At 47.0% G+C, this 26056-nt stretch overlaps 1 protein-coding gene across 1 annotated transcript in view; it reads left to right on the top strand.

Annotated features, from left to right (window-relative positions):
* Positions 1–344: 344 nt before the first annotated feature.
* Positions 345–26056, top strand: part of BLK (BLK proto-oncogene, Src family tyrosine kinase) — a 39626-nt gene continuing 13914 nt past the window's right edge. The window contains exons 1-5 of the mRNA XM_082756994.1: positions 345–862; positions 15926–16028; positions 18439–18487; positions 24647–24740; positions 25599–25697. Coding sequence (XP_082613120.1) covers positions 15927–16028; positions 18439–18487; positions 24647–24740; positions 25599–25697 — 344 coding nt within the window. The 5' untranslated portion in view covers positions 345–862; position 15926. The remainder of the gene's footprint in view (positions 863–15925; positions 16029–18438; positions 18488–24646; positions 24741–25598; positions 25698–26056) is intronic.

Genomic DNA, 26056 nt, shown 5'->3' with positions numbered 1-26056 from the left:
ATAGCAAGCTGCTAACGGCAAAAAATACAGGGAAGGCAGATCGTACGAGATCTTACATAGAAGCGATAAAGAGATAACAGGATGTGCTGTCATCTGTCTCCTGCATCTCTTCTTCCATGCCCTAATGACATCAGCTGGCTGAGACGCAAACAGCTCTGAGGACAAACACGACCACTCTCTTTCAGATGAGATTTTAAGCAGAAGCAGAACCTCAAATGGAAAGTGAGTAAGATTACGGCACCGTAACCTAGATGATTACAAAAGGGGAAACTGCTCAGACTAGAACCTGACTGGAGATAAACTCTCCCAAAGGTTAAGCGCATGCAATAAATATCTCCATCCCTGCCATTGGCCCAGCGCACTCTTAGCTGTGAACGGGCCAATCTAGAAAACTCAGGACCCGTATTTCTCCTCCCCTTTTCAAACCAGCGTTTATACCCTGGGGCTTCATGGGTGCCTTCACACCAGCCTGAATGAGAGTGGTCCGGAGCATCAGCTGAAGAGGGACAGTGCTTTTTATAGCCTGCCGAGCCTTTGTGGATAACAGTTCTTCTAAGGTAGCCACCGTTCCAACGTCAGCACTAAAGGAGCCGTGTGGTTACACTACTAGCCCTTTAATTGCTATAAGTGTAACAAACTAGTTCGATTTGTCATTCAGCTGTTGTCGACAGGAAACCACTAACAGCAGTCAACTGACAACGCCATGAAGAATTAGGGTTTCTCTTTCTATGTGCTTTAAGGATTAAAACTTATCAAGGGGAGCTTATGTTCTTAAGTACGCATCCTGCAAGGGATTCTTTAACTCTGGTGGACAACTAGGATCGAGTGGGCTATGGTTTAATCCGAACAAAGGAATCACCAGGTAAGAGAAAACACTTTTTTTTTTCAAATTCAAAAACTTTACTTCATTCCTGCTGCTTTTTTTATCGCCTTCCTCTTCATTGAGTGAATGAACTTAGAGCACCCAAGATTGGGTCCATCTCTGGTTATTGTCTAGGCATCTGGTTATTGTCTAGCCATCAGTGGTGATTAAGCCCTCAAAGATATTGAAGGGAATTGGCCGTGCTGCTGCCATGGATCAGGACAGGGTGCATTTCTTTCTTGCTTGCTGGCAGGGTGTATCTTCTGAAATCTGGGCACCCTCTGAAGTGGGACTGCTGCTCTAAGTGAGAAGCTGACCTGGCATGTTCTCTCTTGGGCACTGATCAAACTCCTTCTCTTCAAAAGAAACCAAAAACATAAAAGTGGATCAAAGCCCTCTAAACAGCAAAGGGAGGTGGAAGTTTGGATGTTCAGGCTCCAGGCGGTGGCTGCTGAATTGAACCGCTGGGTGCTGCATACGGTGCAGAGAAGGGTTGAGCCTTTAATTTGCCTTCTGCCAAGAAGCACATTTGGGACTGCAGATCTTTGCTTTGTTTTGCCCCACAGATGGGTTGGATCATTTTGGAGATATTTTTCTCCTCGGAGATAATAATTCTGCTTTCACAAGCTCCTCCAGTTAAGCTGGGAAAACCAACAGAAGCCTAATGTGGACAAAGCTTCTGGCAAGCTGGAGAACCCCAAAAGGGGTTATAGGAAGGACAGGCTCAATGCTTCTCCCCCTGGTCACTTTCCATCCCCACAAAGGCAGAACTTACTCAAACCTCCATAACTTTCACTCTCAGTTATAATCTAGGCCAGGTTCAAATTTTTCCCTAGTGCCATGATTTGGAGCCTGGATCTTTCAGAAGCCACCTTGCTGGCTGTGTGATCTCTGGGGGGGAAGAGCAGTTGCAGTGTCATGGGGCGTTTTGCATCAGGGCATCGTGGCCAGTGATGCCTGTCAAGTCGATGCTTTTTGTGGCACTTTAGTTGCCTCCCTGGTGAAACGGGGGCTTTTGTTTCCTATCTCATAAGGCTGGCGTGAAATTGAATTTATTACAGATCCCTGAAAATGTAGGGTCAGGACAAGGTGCGTACATGGTCTGCAGCGATGTTGCTGACGGTGCTACACATGGCACTCACACGTGGTCCTGGGTCTAGTGTGAGATGGAGAAGAGAAGCCGGCTAGAAATTAAGGAGAAAAAAGGACAGCTACAGGCCAGTGAAGGCATCCTCATCAATATACTCCAGTAGTTATTATCTCAAGTTTTAAGTAACTTTTGAGGGCTGCTGAACTTGTGATCTTTTGACCACAGTTTGTATTTTCTCCTAGACCTCCTGCAGCACTATCATTATGCCGATGCACAAGAATCTGTTAAAAAAAAAAAAAAAAATCAGCCTGTTCTTGTTTTGTTCTGCAAAAATAGAGCTATTGCTACACCTTGGGTGTTACAGGCAAAAAGCCGAATTTTCTGATGGAGGAGAAAAGACACAAGACATATTTAAGTGAAAATTCTGTGGTGTTACTATTACTTTTTTTTTTTTTTCTTTCTGTTTTTATAATGACTTTCCATATTCTTCCTAATAGAACATGGGGTGCTGTTGTATGCATTTCTACCCTGGGCTCTAGTGCTCTTGGTTGAGGTGGGGTGCTCTTCAGCCCCTGCTAAATAAGCCCATGATATCTCAAGCTGAGCATTAAATAATAATAATAAAGGCATCCTACTTCTACAGAATTTGGGCCATACATCCAGTTCAGACAAGGAGATCAGCCCTCTTATTTTTGCTTTGTGATTTTCCTCTTGACTGACTTTTCAGCCTGTAATTCTCCTTGAAACCTTTATGGGCACATCAAAGTCCAAGCAGGTGTTGAGGCTGCCTACAAGTGCAGAGGGGACTTTTGGAAATGAGGCATTTTTCACCAGCGATACCCCGTTGTCACCTGGAAACATGTTCCTGTGGATTTCACAGGAGTGACGGCACCGTGTTGGGCAGAGTAGGAGCTTTTGGGCACACTGTTACTTCATCATTATTTGTCTTCCTTCCTTACTATCAGTCTTTCCATTCTCTCTATGTTAAAAAGGGAGTTTCCTCGCTGCTTTTTCATGCTTGATGAGACTCAAGGAGGCAACCAAGCGTTGACTCCATGTGGGTGAGCTCCCCTGTAGTCAATCGTTTCCTGCAGACCCACGGGGTTCAATCATGGGCAACAATTTTGCAAGAGCCCCGGGGCTAAATCCTGCTGGAGCCATGGGCAACCCCAAAGTTTCCACTCACTGATTCATTTAATGTGCTGCAATTCAGCTTTCTCGTTAGATCCGTACCGCACTGCAAGCAGCAGAGATTAGAGGTAGCAGAGGGGATAAAATTGGATGCAATTCTCCCTTTTCAGAGGTCTTGGCAACAGATTACAGCCTCAGGGTCCCACTGCTTGTGGAAGAATTGGCTGCACCATCAGATGTCACCATGAAACTCAAAAGAAAGTACATCCCTATATGAAACAGGATATACAGGTCATGGTTTTGGTTTAAAAATAAATGCTAAAGTGCAACTTATAAACCAGGAACATAAACCAGGCCTCTAGCATTTCATATTCAACAAGCCCTGTGCTTCTCAGAGGTCTCTCTGTCTTCCACATCACGGCTAACGCCACTTGACCTCATTTCACTGTCCAGCCAAAAAAATTCCCCCTCTCCCCTCTAAAAAAAAAAACAACCCCCAAAGAGAGCAACTCCTTGTGTTGAAATAAAAAATAGACTTATAATTATAATTGCTTCCAAGAAAATGTTGCAACTGAGCTGGAGAACAATGTTTCTGGGGTTTTACAGAGTAATTTTGCCTTTGTTAATGTCGGTCAGTTTTAACTCGGAAAACATTGCGGGTTTGCCTATTCAAGCTCCCAAACCCCATTTCAAAGGGCCTAAAGAAGAAGGACACAGCTGAGCAAAGGTGCGGACAGCGTGATCAATGGGGAATTTTTGCAAGAAGTAGTGCTGCTTGATTTGCTGGTGCCCCTGCAAACAAAAAGGAGGGAATAAACTCTGTGTTCACCATGGGCAGGACAAGGAGTTGTAGGTCTTTCAGTAAGGAAATTCGTTAAAAAGTGCCAATCATTAAGAAGTCATTTTAAGGCTTTGGATCTTGAAGAGCTGTGACAGACTGGGGAACAGTGGGAATTTCCATCAGCAAGCACCAGTTAGGTTGTCACCCAGAAAAATGTAGGTCCACCAAGCAGATAGATGACCTTCTGAGGGTCAGCCCCACATTTCTGTGACCCTGTAAAACTTGCTTTTTTTCCAAAGTGAAATGTGCTCTTAAAAACCTCTCTGATGATTTCGTCCCCGACAAGCTTTTATTTACTTATGAAATAATTCGTTGAACTTGACTGGATCTCACAGATGACTTCTGCTCGTCTGGGAAGTGGGAAATCTGTTGCTGATCAAAAAGCAGCGTGCAGGACTCCTTGTGTCCTGCATGTCAGGCACGTAGGAGACAGAGCAGAAATAGAAAACACATGGGGTTTACAAATGAGTCCTTTGCTACCCAGTAAGAGGAGAAGAGTGAAAAATTATTAATTTGTCTGGGACATCTGGGTTGCCTTACCGATGGTTGAAACGCAACTCTGGGTGGAGGAAGCTTGGGTGAACAAACTCTTGGTGCCATTTGCATTATGGCCAAGAGGCAAATGAGGCAATTGACCCTGTATCCGAGTCACCGAGGTCCTCGTTTACCACATTGCAAATATCTCCTCGTCCGCAGAAGGTCAAAGCCTCCTCTTTTCTCAGAGCTCTGTTCTTCCCCAGGCTATGGTGGCAAGTGGTGAAGGACCATCAGATTACACCAGGTGGCCTCACAGGAGGGTGTCCCTCTTCTCAGTGTAGCCTGTGGTGGGAAAAAGGAAAATCCTGACAAAATGCCACGGGCAGAGGAACCGAGGTGTTGCAGGACTTAGCTGAGATCAGCTTGGTGCCTGCCCAAGATGCAAGCCACAATGGCATCCGTGTTTATGTGATTAACTGCTCACAGTGAATGGCTTGGAAACGAGAAAATTAGGGGCAGAACATCTCAAAACGGGTGCGTGATTCTCGACAAATGGGCTTCGAATGCAGGTTAAGTGGTCTATGGAAAAATCACAGCGTCATCAGCAACATGCGATGGAAGGAATGAGAAACAAGGTCATACTAAGCAAATAGAAAAATTGATATAAAATCTTTACCTTGACTTTTATCACAGAGTTTTTTCCCAGTTGCCTCTTACGTATTCAGCCTTCAGCACTTGAGACTCACAGGAGAAAGACCACAGCAGTTTGAGACATTACTAGAGTAAGCTTGCGTCAGAAAATACTCTTTTTCCAGCATTTGATGAAAATACCAGCGAGGCAGGGCTTTAACTGCTGCAAGTAGCAAGAAGAGGCATGGTGTGGAGGAAGCTTGGCAGGGAGGATTGTGGAGGAGAGCACGTTCCTATCAGTAGAATACCACACAGTAAACCTCAAACAAAGCCACTGCTGCATTTTCTTCCCCATCCCTTGGGCTAACCCACCAGATTCAGCAATAAACACCAGTAGCTGAACAAGGGAGAGCCCTGCAAAGCCCTAGCTAGGAGTTTGGATGCAGCCACCTTATTTCAAGGGGGGAGAGATGGAGACCTGACACTATTTTACTCGCAGAGATGCTGCCTTGGAGCTCAGAAAGCCCCAGTGGTCAAAATGGAGGCTGGAGGGTTGGTTACCATGCGTCAGCATCCTCCTCCAGCAGCACTCCAGTGCTCTAAATTGGCTTTTAATCTGCCAGAGGAATGGCAGCTGGGAGGTTCAGATGGTAAATTAGGATGCTCATTGTTAATGGGAGGGGAAAAATCACGAGCAGGCCATGAGAACAAGGTCTGGAGGGAACAAGCCACCCAGTTTGCACTGCAGGGGTGTAAGAAGCAGCCCCTGGGGCCAAGTGGAAAGTGGAGGTGCCTTCATCCCTCTGGGTGGCTTCAGATCGAAGCCGAAGTTCTTTCTGCAGTAGTCACCTTAACGGGAACACTTTTATTGGGTTCAGTGTAAAGGGAGTGTAAAAGTGGTGGGAGTGGGTTCTGCTCCAGAAGGAGGCTGTGCAGTGGGCCACTGGTGTTGGGGGTACGGCCAAGTGGCCAATCCATTGGGTTTTGGGTCATCCAGAGGGAGCTGGCAGCATTTTTTGGACCCTCTCCACGTCCAGAGGTGTGGTTGCTCCTAGAGATCTTTCTTTGGGCGTTTTCCCCATGGGCTGGACTTTTGGGCTCGGTGCACAGCTTACGGGGGATTTGTAGCAGGTAGCAGAGATGAGCCAGCTGTGGGATTGCACCCTGCAAAGCTCCTGGAGAACATCTGGAGACCGACACGTGGCAGTGAGGTGGGACCACTGCCAGCCAGACCCTGCTGGAGCAGGGTTGATGACAGCCTGCACCTCCGGGCAGGGGAAGCTGGGGGCAGGTGGAGCCCATCTGGAGCGACCCGGGAGCTGCGTACGAGACTTCCTCTCTTTTCAGTGCCCTTTTTTTGCCTGCTTTTGCGGTGACTTCCCTCCGGCTTCTTTTAAAGGACACCCGTGGGCTGGTGCTTCATGATGTCTGAGCAGATTGCAGGAGGGCATTCACTGCCTCGGCTTCTCCGCTCTGGGTCTTGTCTCACGGCCGGGAGATTCCCAGTCTGGAGGCAACAGAGGAGGCACAGGGATGAAGGGCTGATTCTCCCCTCTGGGTCACAGCCCTAGGTCCCTAAAAACCTCCCTGGGATGCAGTAGGTAGATTGCACATTATCTAACCTGTTTAAATAAACTCCTCACTTCTGAGCTGCTCTAACTGCTGCCCTCCCTGGAAGGGTCTGTGCAGCAGCCTGGCTGCAGCTGCTGGGTTTCCCCACTGTCAGAACTGGGAACGTGTCTCAAATCAGAAGCAGGTTTCTGTCTGGAGCTGCCGTGCTGGCGCCCTGTTTCCCAAGATGACTCGGCAGCCTTATTTCTAAGCCTTTGCTGCACCTCGTGGTGGCTCCTCCTTCCTACCTCTGCGGTGGATGGCAAGCAGCTTTCTAAAAAAGCAACTTCCCTTTTTTGTAGGAATAGGAAGTGAAGCTCACTTAGCAGAGAGCACTCAGATACTTCAGATGCACTCTCTGCCGGAGGATGAAGCCCTGCCCTTCAGCTCAAAGCGCTCCAGCTAACCCTAAATCTGCCCTCTCCCTCCCCAGCCCCAACCTGACCTCCTCCAGCTCTGTCCTCCCTCCCCAGCCCTTAGCTGGAGGAGAGCGGAGACAGCAAAATGCAAGCTGGGGAGGGAGAGGTTTAACAAATCTGCAAGGGCTTCCTCATTTCTGTATGTCCTTGGTATGCAAAGAGCAGGCCTGATTCTGCAGCACACCTGCCGGAGGGGCAGCGGGGTGGGTGTCTGTCCTGGTTGTCCTCAGGGAGCCCCCAGGATGGCCCTGGGCTCTGCCAGCTGTAGGATAAGAGGCATGGCATGACCCCAAGGCCAACAAGGCACTTGCAGAGTCCTACTTAGGGCCCAGATTGTTGTCCCACAGACTCACAGCCCTCCACAGGGCTTTCTCCCTCTGCCAGGAGCCTTGGCGATGCCCACGAGCATCGGCACCCGCATTGCGGGGCACCTTCCCTGCTCACACAGCATCGTGTCTTCAGCCACCCTGGTTTGAAAGCTATTAAACATCCTCTGCCTTGACCTGGGCTTCAAGCAGCCCCACGAAGCCTTTTCTTTGTAAACAACACCACCAGCACGTGGGCGGCCTCTGGGCCGTGCGCCGCACTCGGCGGATGTCTCCTTGCCTTCATCTGTCCCAGCGAGCGCAGCCGAGGCACGGACTGAAAGCCTCAGGGGTGCTGAGACCCAGTGTCCCTTCCCTCCCTGCTGCAGAAACCACCTCGTGGCATCACCCACAGAGGTTTTGGGGGGGTCCTTGCGACGGCTGGAGGACAATAAATGGCAACCCAGCAGGTCTGCTCCACAAAACGCATGGAAAATGCTCCCTACGGGAAGCCTCGGGAGCGTGTAGAAACAAATCTTGCTTCTGATACATCATTTACCTCCTAAGGCAGACACGTTTCAGTCTCCCTACTGAACATGCTGAGGCAGAATGAGAAAGTAACTTCCTCAGAGTCTCCCTGTCCAAGTCTTCGTTCATCAGAGCACACCGCATCCTTGGTGACATGACTCAGTAGGTTCGTAGGGGGTCAGGGCTCTCTGGAACAAAACACATTTCATCTGAAAAGACCTTTATTAGTATTTTTCTTCTCATCACAACAAGAAAAGATCGCTGCAAAGCCAGTTTGTTCAGCCGTTTCTCCGAATTTGGTGGTTTGCCTAGTGGAAACAACCCATCCACAGCCATTGCAGCTGATTTTAATGACAGCTGCTAATAGCCTGTGGGTTTCGCTGGGTTTTGTGTCTGGGTTCTCTCCGGGTTTCTCGCCTCTCTCAGTGCTGTTTTCATTGGCCAGGTTGTCTGGGAAGTGCAGCTTGCCCCCCCCCCCTCCCCGATGGATCGTGCCGATATTCAAAATAGAGCAAGGAATCCTTGGGGGGAAGCGAGGAGCCGGTTCTGACACAGAGGCGCGATTAAAAAAAGAAAGCCCATTAAAAACCATCTGCAAAACCAGGCTGCTCTGGCATCCTGGGGGGGCGTAAGACTCGAAACCACCGGTCCCATGGATGGTGTGGACGTGGTGTGAGCCGGGGGTCTCTCACAGAGAAGTTCTGCCACCGCTCCCAGCCCCATGGAGCATCTGCCATGGGTCGGACCCGTGCTTCGTCCCTCCTTGGATCGTGCCTCCAGGAGCGGCTGCATGGCAAGCAGGCAAGTAGGGGTCACCCCACCCCTGTGCGCATCCCCCCGAGGGTGGGGAGAAGCCCAGCAGGCTTTTCTCTACCTTCTTCCTCTTCCCCATCCCCTCCTCATGTGGTGCCCCCTGCTCTGCTTCCCTCCCCCGAGATCTGTGGGGTAAAGAGAAGATGGGAGCAGTCCCGAGAGGCTGATGAGACCGAGCCCCGGGGGATGGTTTGTAGGGATGCTGATCCCTTGGTTTGCTGCAAAAAGAGGAGAAATGCGTGCCAGGTGTGCATGCCCTGGTTTTTCCATCCTGGGGTGGGTAGGGGAAGGGCTCTGTGCCCAGCAGCCAGCTCCAACACGGCTTTCCAAGCAGCTCAGGTGGGGAGCTGGAGATGTGCCCCCTTCCCTCTGTCCCTTTGCCTCATCTGAGGGTGGCAGGAGGGTGCTGAGACCTGACCCAGGGGGCTGATGGATCCTGCAAAGCCCTCTTGCTAGGAAAAGGCAGCTTCCCTTTCTGCAGGGAACTAATCTCAATTATTCCCCTTGTCCCCAGGGGAATAACCCCCAGGAAGGGCCTTTCCAGGGGCAGGAACGTGGCTGACCAAACGTGGAGGTGTGGAGGGACACCCCATCCACCTGCCCATGTCCCCACGGCTGTGAGGGCCAGGCCGACATGATGTGGCTACAAAACTCTTTAAAACAGAGCATTTCAGAATTTGGCCAAGCGAGCACAGCCTGTGCCCACTCCCACAGGGCTCAGAGCTCACCTAGGGGTGGTTTGTGGAGTGGATCTCCCTTTCCTGTGCTCCATCTTGCCCATAGCTCATTAACAAGTTTGGGGCACAGCTTGTGGAGCAGCACCTTCGGAGGAGCTGGGGCAGGAATTCTGTCCTCCTGACCCAGCAGCCTGCTCCCACACCCCCGGGACCCCCAGCCCTGGCTCCGTGTCCTGGCCCGCAGCCTCTCGCAGCTCTGCCAAGCATCTGCCAAGCTCCAGCGGGGCGCGATGCTCAATGTAAGCAGCAGTTTTTCCTCCAGACAGATGTTTTGATTAGCAGATGACCACTTTGGCAGCCTGCAGCTGCGTTCTACTTCTACCAAGAGCAAGAAGCTTTTATTATCTTTTTTTTTTTTTTTTTTTTTTTTTTTTCTTCCCTGTCAAGAAACTTTTTTTTTTTGCATCTGCTTAAGCTCAGGAGCCTGGAAATCAGCGCAGTCACACACCACCCCCAGCCTCACTCAGCCTTCTCCCACAGGGTCTCGGCTTCTAAGACAGACCCCAAACAGTCAGGTTTTCTGCTGGGTTTATTTGCTTAGGATTCACCTGCTGCAGCTGGAAAGCACGGCAGAACTAAATTGTAGTGAAAACAACAAGCTGGCTAGGCGTTGATTGCAGCAAGAAGAGATTCCCAAATCAGCCACTGGGCTAATTGAAACAGGGCCAAATGCAAGCAGAAATTCAGCCTGTTATCTTTATCCAACAAGGACCACGATCTGGATGGGGTTTGAGCATTGCCAATAGGAAATTTTTACCTGCTCCAGGGAACCTGCTTTGGCAGGGGAGTTGGACCCCATCATCTCTTAAGGTCCCTTCCAACCCCTACAGCTCTGTGAAATTCCCAGTTTTTCAGCAATTTTGTAAGGATGAAACACATAAGACAGCCACCTGCTTCACCTCCCAGCAAAAGCAATGATGCCTCTGGCTCCATGGTGGGGGTGTTCAAGGAAAGGTTGGATGTGGTGCTCAGGGACATGGTTTAGTGGGTGACACTGTTGGTAGGGGGATGGTTGGACCAGATGATCTTGGAGGGCTTCTCCATTCCTAATGATTCCGTGATTCTCTCCAGCTCTTCACAGGGACTTCATTGCTCTAATTCCTCCATGCACAGCCTGGTCACTCCTTGTGAGCAGCAGTTTTTGGCCATAAGGGTCACCGTGCTGTCAGCAGGAGACCAGCACTGTGTGCACTGCAGGAGGTCTTCATGCCCTCCTTCTTGCAGGAAGGGTTGTCCAAGGGGACTTTACCTGCTGTGCCCTTCTAGAGGACAGTGGCCTCACTCTCCACCTTCTGCCTGAGACAGATCTTCTGCAGGGCTGTTGCTGTTTATAGCACAGCACATTTCTTGTTCATTTCTGCCTTCTAACCACCTCCTAGCAACGAAGCCGCTAATCATTCACAGACTTAAAAATGAAATTAAAAAGAACTCGGCCAAAACCCAGCAAAACTGGAAAACAGAAGAAAATGCTTAGGTAGGGATGTCTTCTTCACTGCTGATCTAATCAAGTTCTTCAGTAATTCTCTGGTTCTGTCTTGCAACACAACCCAAGGGTGCCTGGCTTGGAAATGTAATGAAATATTTTGTTGAGGGAGAAGAAAGCTTCTGGAGAATTTAATGCGTCTGGGATGTGCCTAGACCTGGGGGAAATCTTTCAACTGGACTTTTTTTTGCTCCTCACTGATGTAAAATTGCAAATCTGGCATTATTAGGTTATTGTATCCAAAGTGAATTGATTTCAGTAATTCTTTCGGGTAAGGGGAAGACACACATGAAAAAGCTTCAGCATTTAAAACATAACTGTCTGCATTTTCAGAATATGGTGTTTTTTTTTTGTTTGGTTGGTTTTGTTTTGTTTTGTTTTGTTTTTAATGCTATTTCTATTAAAATGCTTTTTCTTAAGAAGGATATTCTTAAGTTTTAAAACGAGGTGAAATATCTAATCTTGGTCAACTATGAAAACCCTGCTGGATCCACCCTAGCATTTGAATGGAAAAGGGGTGATTTTGTGCTTCCTCTGGTCTTGGGGGTTTTTGGAGCTGCCCTCACAGTGAAACACTATTGGCTTACTCAAGCCTTAAGCTCTTTTTCCATGGCACACTTTCATGGGGGTGAGGCAAATGATGAGCCGCGACTTCTGCTTTTCTGCTAGGTTCTGCCTCGTTTTTCCCCCACGCCCACCCATGCGATCCCAAGGCCGTTCATCTGTGTCATCCACATCTCTGGTGCAGAAGGCATTACAGCCTTCACATCAGCAGCAATTTGGAGCTCTCTTGCTTGGGCAGCGAAAAGCAGCCAACCGCAGTCGACGGCATGCCCGTGGTGCAGGGTTGCTTACCGTAAAGAGGAGATGGGGAAATAAGCTCATGCTTGCAGTGCCTGGCTTAGCACAGGTACTTCCATCCTGCTCTTTGATCTGCTACAACATAAAGCCTAAGTGCGTCCAGCAGCACCAATCTGACACCATCCTCTTTGCTTTAGCTCCCCCGAGCACTCAAAATGGGCCAAGCATTGACACAAGGCTGCTCGTCAAATGCTGTGGTCAGCAAAGACTCGTGTCCTGGGTCTCGTGGGGGTTGCAGGCACAGCTTGGTGGTTTGCTCCTCTGGGGCAACTTCTCCGACCCCTTTCAGAGATGAGTGAACGATAAAACTTACATCCTTGTCCAAATATCAGTAGAAATATTGCTTGCGCAGGGCCATGTGGTGGGATCTTCAGAAGACTCCTCCGTTGGACCATTGCTGCAGGAACATCTGTGCTTGCATCCATCTCATCCAGCTCTCACTAACGAAAATATCACCTCTGAAGACAACCGAAATTGCCTTTGGTTCTCCAGGGCACACACAGCAGTTTTTGGAGGTCCTATACAAGTAACCCATGTGTCTATGACCTGCGTGTGTGCCCCACACATGTTCGGAGCTGTACATTATGCAGAGCTCACCGTCCTCATCTCTGCTGACTTTCTCAGCCAAAAATCTTTAGAGTCTCTCAGAAAAACTTCTGCAGAAATTATTTTTACCCAAAACTTACTGGCATCCAAACCAGACTCTTTTTTGCTAAAACTTTTCAAACATCCGGAAATTTTTGCATTGCCTCAGCTGTCTCTGTTCCATTACGATTTCTAGTTGCCTTCAAAATATACATTATTAAAATATATTTTCTTGATTTTGAACTTGAGTAAACTTGAGAAAATGAGTCTAAAAAGGAATGAACACATGGAGAACATTTTGGTTAAATATTATTGATGTGATGAACAAAACCACATTTTTCTTATCTATACTCACAGATTATATTAGAAAGAAGGGTTTCCCCACTTTCAGTCATTAAAAATAAACATTTTTAGATGGGCAAAGTAGTAAATTGATGAAAGGATATTTTTATGCTTTTCTGAGTTACTGTTTTCTTACCGGCGCTCTTTTCCACTGTGAGGAAAAAATAGACTGTGAGACCTATCGGTTACTTTTCTCAAATCTATTTTTGTGATTCTGATTTAAAAACCAATAATCTAAAGCAGAAACACTGTGAACAATGCGCATTCATCTCAGCCATCTTTTTTTTAAAAAAATAATAATAATATTTTTTAAAAAAAAGAAAACATTGCCAGCAGTGGGTTGGTAGCTTACCAGAAGCGTGCTGCACCATTCAGCATTTGTCTGCAGCATTATTTTAGGGTTTTGTCTAAGACCTGCTGGCATGAAGGATGGTTGCACTGGCTGCTGAAGGCGCGGAGAGCATGAATGCTGGATTTCATAGGGATCATAAATACCTAGAGCAGTGCTAAAGCCTGTGTGCTGTGGAGATGAAGGCGTGGGTGGGAGCAGGTGACCTTTGCAGGAGAGTTCTTGCTGGTTCCATTTCCCGCCTGAGCTGGGACATGTTGTTTGCTTCGCTTTGTTGCCTTGCACTGACATGTCCGGAGTCGCTTTGCACTTGCATATGTGGAGAAAGCTCGGTTTATGTGAACACGCAGAGAGGTGTTTGCAGAGAAGTGTTTCCAGTCTTAGTGTGGTGGGACACCAAGGTGTCCCTGGTGCTCCCTTGGACACAGATACATCGTGTGGAGATCTGGAGGTCCCTGCTTCCCTCTAACCCTGCCAGAGGAGCTGGGATGGCCATAAGCCCGTTCAACACCTGGTTGGACCTGCTGTAGTTGATGTTTCTCCTTGCCCTCACATGCCAAGGATGATAGAGTCATCCTTGAGAGTGACTCAAGACCCCAAAATGTGCAGTCACCATTCTGCAGACGGTCCATCAATTCTCTTATAAAATAATCGGGTCAACATGACCGGCATTTGAAGCCTATTGCAGACTTATGCTATATCTCACATCCCCTAAGTCCATAGAAAAGATGCCAATTGCCATGTCTGCATTTCCCATTCGGGACCAGAGTATCCCAAGGACCCTGAGATGCTCCAGAGAAATAGTAACAAGGACCACAGATCCATGTCCAACAGAATCTTGGACCACATGAATCATAGAAGGTCCTGAGTTGAAATGAACCCCCAAGGACCATCGTGTCCAGCTCCTGGCTCCACACAGCAGCACACAAAACCAGACCCTGTGTCTGAGAGTGTTGTCCAAATGCTTCTTTAAGTCCAGCAGCTCAGTGCTGTGACCACTGCCCTGGGGAGCCTGTCCCAGTGCCCGACCACCTCTGGGTGCAGAACCTTTCCCTCACACCCATCCTTGACTTGAAACAATCCTTTGCAGTTCCCTAGGTGAAAAGGGAGCTTGAGCCACCCTAATTTATTATCCTGCTAAAAAACACCATTCAGAATCAGAAATGCTGTGTGCAGAAATGCACACAGACATCTTCCAGCGGTTTGCAAAGTGGAAGGGAAGGAAAAGCTCACTTCACAACACATGAGCCATTGCATGACAACCAGATCTAAGCAGAGCAAGATCTGGTTACAACCAGGAGGAGAGGCTGCTGAAGTTATGTGTCTCGCTGCAGGAAATGCTGTGGCTGACTCAGTGGGCCAAACCTCCCCTCCAACCGCACCGAGTCCGTGCCCACAGCGATGCTGAGGCCTATATACAGGTGGATGGGCCATCTGAAAACTCAGGTCTGAGAAAAAATGAGAGAAGGATGGATGCTGAAAAGCTTTTCATTGGAGAAAAGTTTGTATATGGGGTTATCCTGAAACATTTTAATAAATCCTTCCATTTTGCTGACTTCAGCCTAGGCAGAAGAGAGGAGGCAGTTTGAAAAAATGACACCTTAAAATATTGGGATGTCTCTGTTAGAAACTTAGATTTTGAAATAAGAAACATGCTTGAAAGTAAAAAAAAAAAATAATAATAATAATAATAATAATAATAATAATAATGGATTATTTTTTTCCTACAAATCTGCTTTCCAGAAGTCTTTTTGAACAAATCTGTTGGATTCTGACTACCATGATGTTTGGGGGAATTGACTATCCACATTATTCCCAGGACCTCCAGTCCTCCATATTCATTGCAGACCATGAGGTGTTTTAGAAAGAACGGGAGCCAAATTGTCTTTGATCAGACAAAAGTATTTACAATTTGGGATTTTTTTTTTAAACATTTAGCCCATAACTTTCTATGCCTTTTGTTCAAAGCTGAGGCTGGGACAGATTTTGGTGCTGGATGGTGTAGATACCTTACATATCCATGGCAATAGCTTTTCAGTAATGCTGGCTTCAGCTGCTCCCTACATTTTCAGGGGGCTGAGAAGGCTGAGGTTGTTGTGGTTTGGCTATTTTGGCTACCCAGACTCACTATTATGCTTGGATTATTCACCAGACCTGAAATTATATTTTAGGGCTGCAAATTAAACCAGCCCTCAAGAATGAGTATAGAAACCCTAGTGTGGACCAGAGGGTAGTCTATGGAAAGGGTTTGATTCATTTTTGTCTAGTGTTCCTTAAGGTGCCAGGGATGTGTTTTTTCCAACCTACCTGTACCTGGAAAACATAATCCAGGAGGTACAGGAGGCCCACACTGAACAGCATGGCTATGGCTTGGTCTTGGTCTGGGGACTATGTGGCACTCAACAGGCACTGGTACACCTGAACAGCTCAGCACAGTGATATCCGCCAGGATCTCCAGCATCGCTTTCTGCAGAGCATTCATGGAGCATCACCTGGCTGTGGAGCAAGTCAGTTGGGGGTCTGTGTGTTGGAGAGGAGACTCAGCTAGAAAAGTCATTTGTGCCTTTTTTTTTAAAAAAAAAAAGTGGTGATTTACAGCGTTTTATCTGAAACTCATCTGCAAAGTGTGAAGGACCAGGCTTGTGTGGGAACAGAAATTACAGGGTTTACAAGATCTGGGCTAGTAGGAGGTCTCTAGATGGGATGTTATTAGACTCACCCTTCCACTGTCCCATTTTGCTCTACATTTTCATCTTCTCCACTTTGTTCTTCATGGATTAGATGATTGTTTTCTCCCTTGCTGTCCGCATCTTTCCGCAAGAACAATTTAATTATAAAATAATTATTGGTCTTTCTTGCAGGATGGGCTTGCTTGGGAGCAAAAACCAGCTGACGTCCAACGAGAAATGCACTTCTGGAAGCAATTCAAAACACAAGAGTAAACCTCCTCCTGCCCCACCCAAGGTAAGTTTGCAGTTTTGTGACCTTTTGGGGGCCTCAAGGATGCCATTTTCTTTCCGGACATCTGTTATAGCCACAAATTAGATTTCTGCGTGGGTTTGTGACAATGGTGCTCTGAAAAGCTGTGTGGTGGTTATTATTATTATTATTTGCTTGGGCTGGTGTGGTGGTTTTACCCAGCTGGGCAGCTGACCTCCACCACAACCGCTCTCTCATTCTACCTCCTCAAAGCAAAAAGGGGAGAAAACATGATGAAAAGGGTTGAGATAAGGATGGGGAGATCACTTAGCAATTATCATGATGGGCAAAACAGACACAGCATAGGGAGATTAATGTAATTTATTGTCTATTACTAACAGTCTAGGGCACTGAGAAACTGAAAGCAAACTAAAAACACCTTCCCTCTAAAACTACATTCTTCTCCCTCCTCCCCCCGAGCGGCGCAGGGGAATGGGGGAACGGGGGCTGAGGTCCATCCCCCAGTCCCAAACTGCCCCAGCACGGGTCCCCCATGGGCGGCAGCACCCCCAGACCCCCTGCTCCTGCGTGGGCTCCTCTCCACGGGCTGCAGCTCCAGCCCAGGGCCTGCTCCTGCGGGGGCTCTCCATGGGCTGCAGCCTCCTCCAGGCCACATCCACCTGCTCCACCGGGGGCTCCTCCACCCATGGGGGGGCTGCAGCATGGAGATCTGCTCCATGTGGAACCCATGGGTGCAGGGGGACAGCCTGCTCCACCAGGGACCTCTCCACGGGCCTTCATCAGCCCTGTGTGCCACTGTGATCCTCCAAGCTGGCCCCATATCTCAGACAGGGCTGCTGCCTTCAGCACTCTGCAAACCAGGCTCGTCTTGCTGATCTGCAAATGGCACGAAGATGGGTCAGATTCACGCTAAGATTCAAAGTTGCAAACCGCAATGGAAACTTTACCATCAGGGCGGACAACAGGCTCAAAAAGAGGGTCTACAGCTAATCTGTGAGAATCAGAAATGCTGAGCACCTGCTGCTCCCTTTGGATTCATACAGCCTGTGCTTGCATGGACACAGGCATTTAGGGGATCTCAAATAATAAACTCTGTATATAAACATGGGAAAAGAGATAATCTAGATGCTTGTTGCTGTACAGAGGGCATGAAAATATTTTCTCTTTCCCTGTCCTTGTCAGCACTGCAGCCAGCACAAGAGAAACTCTATCTGCAATGGGCATGTGAAAGCCTGAAAACCATCTCAGGTCTTGAGCTCTGAGAAAGGGAGGGTGAGGGGGGAGGATGTCTATCATTGATTTTGATGACAGATGGTGGGGTTTTTTTACTCCTTTGGTTTCAGTTCTGAGTTCTCCCATCATGATGAAGTTCAGTTTTCATGACAGAAAATGTCACTTTGACCAAGAGGATGTTCTTTTCCTAAATTCCCTTCTTCCCAGTTCACTGGAGGGAAGCTGCTATCAGTGCAAATGCAGGATCATCAATCACCTTCTGACACTCGTTTTTTTGCCACGAGCACTAAGCTCCCACATGTCAGGGAAAGTCCATATTTCTTTCAGTTAAATTAGAAAGGGCAGTGGCTGAGCAGCTCTCCCTCCCTACAGTGCTGCTAAGTGGGAGCCAAAGGGTAAGGCGGACAGGAAGCACTAAATATTTTTTAATTCAGTGTGTGTAGTTCACCCCTTTTGCACACATATAAATATCCCTGGCAGTGGTCTCAGACCCACTTCAATCATTAGGCACTGTACCTGGGACCGATCACAAGTCTAAAGATGGGTAAAGGCCAACAGAGCCCACCGGGGCATTTCCATACTTCTAAAGTCCCAGCCTCCAAAGCAAGGTGGTTGCACCCCAGCTGCTGATTAGGAGTGGTCTCTGGCCAAACTAACCCTAAATCATTCCAAGGGGCTGGGCCAAAAAGAAACTAGGGACCAGGTCAACGTTTCAAATGTGGGGTGCCTTGCTGCTGATTAATTTTCTAGTTGAATCACTGCCTCTTTTTATGAACGTGTCCCTGAGGAAAGGGTGTTCTGCGAGCCATAGGGCAACCACGGCAAAGAACGCCCCAGCTTTTCTGCTTTGAATAATATTGCGACTGTTGTTTCTCAATGGGGCCATTCAGATCTCATCCCCCATTGATCCTAGAGCTGAAATCAGAGTTAGACAGACCAGGCTCAAAATGAGTGGGTAGCAGATTTACGTTTTTATTCAGAGGGGAGCCAAGGTTTATTCAAGCCGACAGTGAAGCCAGCTATGAACACATCACAGCAAAATGTGCTAAAACAATCACGACATACAGGGAGCCAGATGCAAGGCCTGTTGACTGACTGCAGTGGGCTCTGGATCAGACTCCCACTCATCTGTGAAGCTGAGAGCAGGCCTTCCTGCAAACACAGCAAAGCTAACAAACTTCTTTTTCTGTTTCCATCAAAGGGCAGACAATTTATCAACATCCCTCATCTAAACCAAGCTTCTGTACAAGGTAAGATGCTGAGCTCAATTACAGCTTCTTTCGTCTTCCCGTGGGGTTTTGCAAGGTGGTGGTCCCCCAACAGCAGGTCTTGAGAATGAGCTGTCATGTCACAGGCGTGCGGTTTCTGTATTTTCAGCATCGCCAGGCAGGGAGTTTATCAGTACGTTTCGGAACATTCAGTTAAATCACTAAATATTTGTCGCTGCCAGTTTCCCCTACTCATCAAAGAAATTAAGAGAAATACACTCCTTTGCTGGCTGAGCAAAGCAAGATCTGAGGCATCAGCTGCATTTCTCTGTCTGCTGCCCCGTCTGCAGCATGGGAACTTGTGGATGCGATATCCAGCCAGCTGAATGTTTCAGATGAAATAGCAGGCATCAGAGAGCCTAGGCAGACTACAAAGAGAACGAGAAGAAAGAAAAGTATAAAATAAGGATGCTTGGAGCCCCTGCCTGGAGACCGGTTATTGACTTCAACCACCTCTGCAATTATCTGCAAATCACAGATGGCGTTTGGTAGATGATTGCCTTTTAGCAGGAAGCCCTTTGCTACCTCTGCCTGGCCTCTGACAGCAGTTGTAGCTATTTGTGTCAAAGAAGTTTTGCAGATTAAAGATAGAGAGAGGATCAGAGAGGGCAAAAAATAGAGGAAGCTTGGAAGAAAGCAGTAGGCAACACGCAAATGTTTCTCGTGTGGGTGAAAGAGTAGGAGAAAGGGAGATGGGGCATGAGGAAAGGAAGAAGTGGGGTGGCAAACAGGTAAGATGGGTGGAAGAACAGACCTGGCCCTCACGGTCTTGTGGACACCTCTGCTTTTGACGTTTCTTACAGAAATCAGAACGGGAACCCTAAAATGTTTTGTTTTGAGCCAGTTCGGTGTTTTTCAGCCTTATGCCTGCACTGACACAGGCGTTGGGTGAGGCTTAGCTCTTTATCCACATGAATCTGTGTGCCTCTCTGTGCAAGGACCACTTTTCCAGAAGCCATGCTTTCTTTGGCAAAATTGTTTTCATAGCACGTCGCCAAGTTAGTTTGTTTTCATACCTCCACAACCGAGCAGACATCACCAGTTTTTCTTTTTTTTTTTTTTTGTCAATGTTTTCACTCTGGCTGGAAACACAGCAGAAGCTGTCTTTGGAGGCGTCTTTTACTTCTGCTTCATGCCAGAAGGCAGAAGTGGAAAGATGATAAATGCTTTAAGTACCGCGTTAGCCGTTTGCAGATCTCAAAAATATCGTGGTCCGTTGGGTTTGGTTCCAGTTTTGGAGGAATACTCACACTGATGGTTTGGGAACTTCTCGTTTTTCTCAGCCAGTGCCTAAGTTTCTAGAAATGATGCTATGTCTGCCTCTGTTCTATATAGCAGCATGGGCTGATAGGAACCATGCAAGGCATTTGAGATATTCTGGTGAAAGAGGATAATTCAAGTGAATTGATAAAAGAAGCACAAAATCCAGACTATTCAATCATATAAAAAAAAGCAAAGAGCTAAATTATATCTTATGGGAGCACTTCCAGTTCAAGGCAAAATTACCGATTATATATGCTTGAGATGTAATACTCAAATTCCTTTCCTCTTTTTTTTTTTTTTTTCTTTTTCCTTTTCCTCTTTCCCCCCTTTCCTTTCTTTTTGCATTTTTTTGCACTCCTTTCATTATGTCTTTTTTTTAAAAATTTTTTTTTTTTTTTTCTTCTGGTCTTGGCATTAGGCAACTTGTATCACAGTTTGAAGCTTTCACGCTGCTGTCTCAGAAATAATTTATTTAGTTATTGTTAACAAAAGCTTAATTCCTCCTGTCATTACTTGGCTTAATGGAAGGAGCACAAAAACAGGCGAGATGTGCATAACTCTCTTCTCAACCGTGGTGTTGGCAGCATCGCCAATCCACCCTTCACTTGTGAGTTATTCCACCATGCAAGTCTCTCATTCATTTTTCCATGGGTCCCTATGCACTCGTGATGCCTTTAAGCTCAGTGCTGCATCCTTCCTCCACTCTGTGAAGGATCAGCCCCTACGTGAAGGCATTTCTTCTGATTGAGGAACTGCAACCTCCTCACTTGCTTTGACTAACCACGGTGTGAACAGGTCGGATTTTCAGAGGGTGGGAGCCAAACGTGCTCTGGAAATGGTGTCTTTTCATGCACCTCGAGATTAGCATCAAAGCTCTAAGTCGTTTTTATTGTTGTTCCCTGAATGTGGATTTGAGTTTGAAAGGGATGCTGTCAGGAACGTGGTTGTACATTTAGCTGGAACAAGAAAGAGATGCTTCTGCTGAAAAGGCTGACTTTTCAATGAGAAATGAGAATTTTTTATATAAAAATAGGCATTGCAAATCAAAAGCAAGGGAGAGAAGGAAGATGAGAGTGAATTACCCCAAATGTTCACATTTCCTGATAAAAAAAAAGTTCTGAGTTTCAATCATAAGATATGATCTTATGTGGAAAACAGAAATTATCTGAAAAAAAAAATAATAATTCACTGTGTCAAAACACAAGGCACATGGATGCACAAGGCAGGAACACATCTGGCAGAAATCTCTCTTCCATTTCAAGCCTGGGTGTCTCAGGGGGCATTGCCATCAGACCTGGACCTGCTGGGCAACGCAATATCCCCATCCCACAGTCTTCTGCATCCTCACCAACAGGACTTAATGGCATTGCCCTTAGTATGCCACCAGCAGCTGCGTGTTTAGAAGTCTCGCTTTCCTGGCACGCATTTTCCTTGGTGAACCAGTCCTTCCCTTGCTGAAACGGGAAGCTGGACCCGTTGCTGGCAGCTTTAACTCACGGCTGAGTGCAGCCAGTGGGGCAACACATGTCCTGCAGGTCGTCTTTTACCGTACAACCACCCTAGCACGGCTCTAAACCAATTCGTGGCCCTCGGAGGGATGCTGGCACAACCTTCGCATGGCTCCATCACTGTGGGGTGGTTGCAAAGTCTTTCCATTCATGACGGGACAGTGGTGGGAAGCCTGCTTGAACCCTTTCCATTAAGCCATCAAACTGGCACTCAGCCTACGCAAACTGAGCTGGTATCTCGCTTTCCTGACAGCAGCTCTGAGCCAAGATGTGTTTTGGCTCGCCATCAAAGTCCCCGGGCTGCTAGCTCTATCTCCAAAGCACTCGCGCCCAGCAGCCTGCTGCCGCGCGGAGCCGCTCATGACCTAACCTGACCAAATGGGCCAAAAAAGTATTATCGAGGCTGTTTCTCAGCGGGGTGACAGGCTGAGGGAGGGAGGGAGGGAGAGAGCCTCTTTCATCATGAGACGGCAAGTCCTGCTGGCTGAAGCAGAGGGAGCGCTTTTCTTCTGGCTCACTTAAGCATGCAGTGTTTCTCAAATGAATGTTGAGAGGGGGATAAGAAGGAGTCATATTATTTTTTCGGCATAGAAAACCTTTTTGTCCTTGCAAATTTTACTCTTTTTATTCCATTTCTTCTTTTTTATTTTTTTTTGGTTCATTTTGGTTCTGTTTATTAGTATTTATGTCAGTTGTTTCAAGACCCAAATTTATTTTCCTTTTCCTTTTCCTTTTCCTTTTCCTTTTCCTTTTCCTTTTCCTTTTCCTTTTCCTTTTCCTTTTCCTTTTCCTTTTCCTTTTCCTTTTCCTTTTCCTTTTCCTTTTCCTTTTCCTTTTTTTCTTTTCCTTTTTCTTTCTCTATTTCTTTATCTGTTTGTTTGTTTTTTTTTCTTTCTCTTTTTCTTTCTCTTTTTCTTTCTCTATTTCTTTCTCTATTTCTTTATCTTTCTGTTTCTTTCTCTTTCTGTCTTTATCTTTCTGTGTTTTTTTTTTCTCTGTTTCTTTTCTTTTTCTTTCTCTATTTTTTTTTTTTTTTGAGCACACAGCCACTCAATGCTTGACCATGTCTACCCACTTGCTTCTATTTTTTAACACAAAAGTGAAGCCGCTGCTTTTTTTCACTTTCAAGAGGAGCTGGACAGTGTGCGTGCACGAGCATGCTGGCTGGGGACAGCTAGCAGCAGGCACATGCCCAGAAACCTCTCGTGTCAGAGAAGCTGTGCTATAACACCTGCCTTGTCAAGGAGGCAGCAAGAGATGGAAGCACTTCTCATGCCTTGAGATCCCTCAAGGGGAAGCCCCCATCCGTGCAAGCTATTTTAAGACTTCAAAGCATTCTCCCTTGTGGCCGACCATCCTTTTCCCCACACGTAGCAGAGAGTGAGGCTCTGCTGAAACTTCTCTTGCATCCCCAAGTTCCTCCTTGCAAGCCTGATGTGAGCTGCTTGTGGCTTTGGCTTACAGAGCCCTGTTCCTTTTCTCCTCTCCCCTCTCATGCTGACCCCTTCTCATCCCTCCTCACCAATAAATCACCAGCAGAGCAGCAGCCAGTCTGTACGGACACAGAACCCAAGTTGCCCCAGAGACACGTTATCTTGCGATGACAAAGGGCCAGTCTGGCTCTCTTGCTGGTGGCATTATTTGAAAAGGTCACACAGAGACTGTGGCTTGACAGTCTGTTTTGAAAAATGCTATATATAGACCCTCCATGGCTCTTGGTGCATTAATTAGGCTGCATACAAGCTAAAGGCTTTCCACAGATCTCTTCTTTTTCTTTTTCTTTTTCTTTTTCTTTTTCTTTTTCTTTTTCTTTTTCTTTTTCTTTTTCTTTTTCTTTTTCTTTTTCTTTTTCTTTTTCCTTTTCTTTTTCCTTTTCTTTTTCTTCTTTTCTTTTTCTTTTTCTTTTTCTTTTTCTTTTTCTTTTTCTTTTTCTTTTTCTTTTTCTTTTTCTTTTTCTTTTTCTTTTTCTTTTTCTTTTCCTTTTCCTTTTCCTTTTTCTCTTTTTCTTTTTTTCCTTTTCCTTTTCCTTTTTCTCTTTTTCTTTTTTTCCTTTTTTTTTCCTTTCCTTTCCTTTCCTTTCCTTTCCTTTCCTTTCCTTTCCTTTCCTTTCCTTTCCTTTCCTTTCCTTTCCTTTCCTTTCCTTTCCTTTCCTTTCCTTTCCTTTCCTTTCCTTTCCTTTCCTTTCCTTTCCTTTCCTTTCCTTTCCTTTCCTTTTTCCTTTTTCCTTTTTCCTTTTTCCTTTTTCCTTTTTCCTTTTTCCTTTTTCCTTTTCTGCTGTGTGTTAGTTCAGTGCTTGTGTTTGCGTGCCAATTCTCTTCATAGGCTTTGATCTGCCCCAAAATATCTGCTCATTTCGCTTCAGCGGCTGCAAGCACACCGAGCACACGTGGATGGTTGCACAACCTCTTCGCGAGCAGCACTGGCACAACCCAGGCATGCAAACGTAGCAATTCAGCTCCCCGAGCCTCCAGCCACAGAGATCTGCCCTTCACATGTGTACCCAGTGGCTGCTTTTGCCATGCACAGCATGGTTTGTGTGTAATACAGTGCATACATTTGTTTTGCTGTGCCAAATTTTAGGCTGGGCAGACATGGATGGAGTCAAAGTAAGGTGTTAGGGTAGGGGATGGGGACTTAAATCTGCTCACAGCCTCGGTCCAGCTGGGTTGCAGGAGAAATGGGAGACACAGAGCATCAGGTCTGAGGTCTGGAGAGAGGAAATCAAAAATGCATTTGTGTCGGGGAAGGAGATCCTGCATCCTGCTCCCCTGGGAATCACAGCTGAGCCAAAAAGCGGCTGGGCGCTGAAGTCAAAAACAGCAGCACAGCTTCCATGTGGTGTCACATCTGCAGGGAACAGCACGTGAAAGGGATGGCAAGATACAGGCTGAGCCCAGAGCATCTGGAGGCAGAGCTAGGCCCTAGCAGTGGGCTCCTCTAACAGGAACTGAGATGTCTCCGTACCTCCTTCAGTCAAGAAAACCTCCTCTTGTTGAGCCAACTCCCAGAGCCACCCTGGGAAGCGTTGCCACAGCAGTTTTCATTTCCCGTCCTGTAAAACCGAGGCCAAACACCGATGGATGATTTATGACCCTTCTTATTCCACACAAACATTTTCTCATTGTTGACGCTCGGGGTTTTGTGGATATGGGGATCTGGAGTGCTTTAAAAATACACACACAGGAAACACTTCGGTGAATCAGTGCTAGTCCCCGAGCAGGAGCTGTGGTTGGCAGGAAAGCTGGGTTGGCAGAAAGCTTGGCTTTTGGGAGACCCGGGGGGGTGAAATGCCCCACGATACACCTGAGTGTGCATTATCCCCCAGAAACAAGCTGGATTCAATGTGCTGCTTCTTTTTTTTTCTCTTTAGAAAACGTCATTGTGATTGCGCTGTACGACTTTGCTGCCTCAAGTGACCGGGACCTGGAGCTGGTCAAGGGGGAGAAACTCCAAGTCCTCTCCAAGTAAGGGAGCTGCTAGAAGAAAGGGGTTCAAGGAGCATGGTCCAGCTGGGAAAGAGGGGGAAACTTGGGGTCAGACACAAATTTAGGGACGGGGAAGGTGACACTTCCCGCTTCCCTTGGGTCATGGATAATTTGGGGTCAGGTAGTGTCCACACCTGGCTGCTACTGGGACCTTCCTCATTGTCAGTGTGTATGGGCTCAGAAATAGCATAAGCAGCAGCTTAACTTAGCCTGTTTCATATTTTGTGCTGATCGTGCTTTTGCAAAGGATGTGGGTTGGGCGTATTCTGGGGAAAGGACAGAATCAAGCCAGAGAGGTGAATGGTTTCATTTCATCTTGTAAAACTCACGAGAAAAGAGGCTGACGGTCCATCTGCCCAGTCCAGAACTGGGCAGGGGTGAGCTTTGGTCCCACTTGGCCTTGGAGGGCTGCTCCATCCTTGGCTGCCCTCTGAGGTGGCCTCCAGAGGTGACACGGTGTCTGGCAGATAATGGAAGGAGCAGAATGGTGGAGCCTCCATACCCTGAAACAAGAGGCAAAATAAACCCACAAAGACCCAGATTCCCCTTCTCTCATGGGGTTCTCAGCAGAGGTTTGGGGCTGTGCTTCTTCTGCATCAATACAAAGAGGCTGTCACCTCCATAAATCCCCGAAAGACCAAATGTTGTCTTTCTCACCAACCTTCAGCCGAGCGGTGGTCCTAGGAGATTGAGAGGGACCTGTAGAATAAAATTAACGTTTTATCTAATTAGCACTGTCCTCCTAGCAATGCATGAAACCCCAGAAACTATGTTGACCTTGCACCCTTAGCTTGTTGAGAAACCTCCTCTGGACACTCATATTTTATTTTTTTTTAGCGAGGGGGAGTGGTGGCTAGCAAAATCCCTCAGCACCGGGAAGAAAGGCTACATCCCCAGCAACTTCGTCGCACAAGTGGACAGCTTGGAAGAAGAAAAGTAAGTGCATAAGCTTATGAGGGGTGAACACTGATGCAGAGCTTTCCTTTCTGAAACACCATCCTGTCACTGGTTGTTGCGTTAACCGAGGTGCAGGCCTCATATCTGGCACCCTGCAAAGAAAGATTTGAGTCCCAAGGGGGTTTTATGCTTATTATACAAGCAGAAGAAGGATTTTATCCCATGGTTTATCCTCCTTGATGGCATTCAGTTATAAAGGAGCAGACCTGCTGACTTCTCTTGGGATCCCTCTTTCCAATCTCCTTTTGGAGGAACCCAACCATCACTGAATTCAGCAAGTATTTCACAGCAAGCAGGAACTTGGTCGAGACATAAATGTTCTTTGTATCCAAAGGTGT

Source organism: Aythya marila, assembly GCF_965140915.1.
Source record: "Aythya marila genome assembly, chromosome: 3".
NCBI classification, from domain to species: Eukaryota; Metazoa; Chordata; class Aves; order Anseriformes; family Anatidae; genus Aythya; species Aythya marila.
The sequence above is the reverse complement of the archived record's forward strand: the minus strand, read 5'-3'. Positions and strand labels throughout refer to the sequence as shown.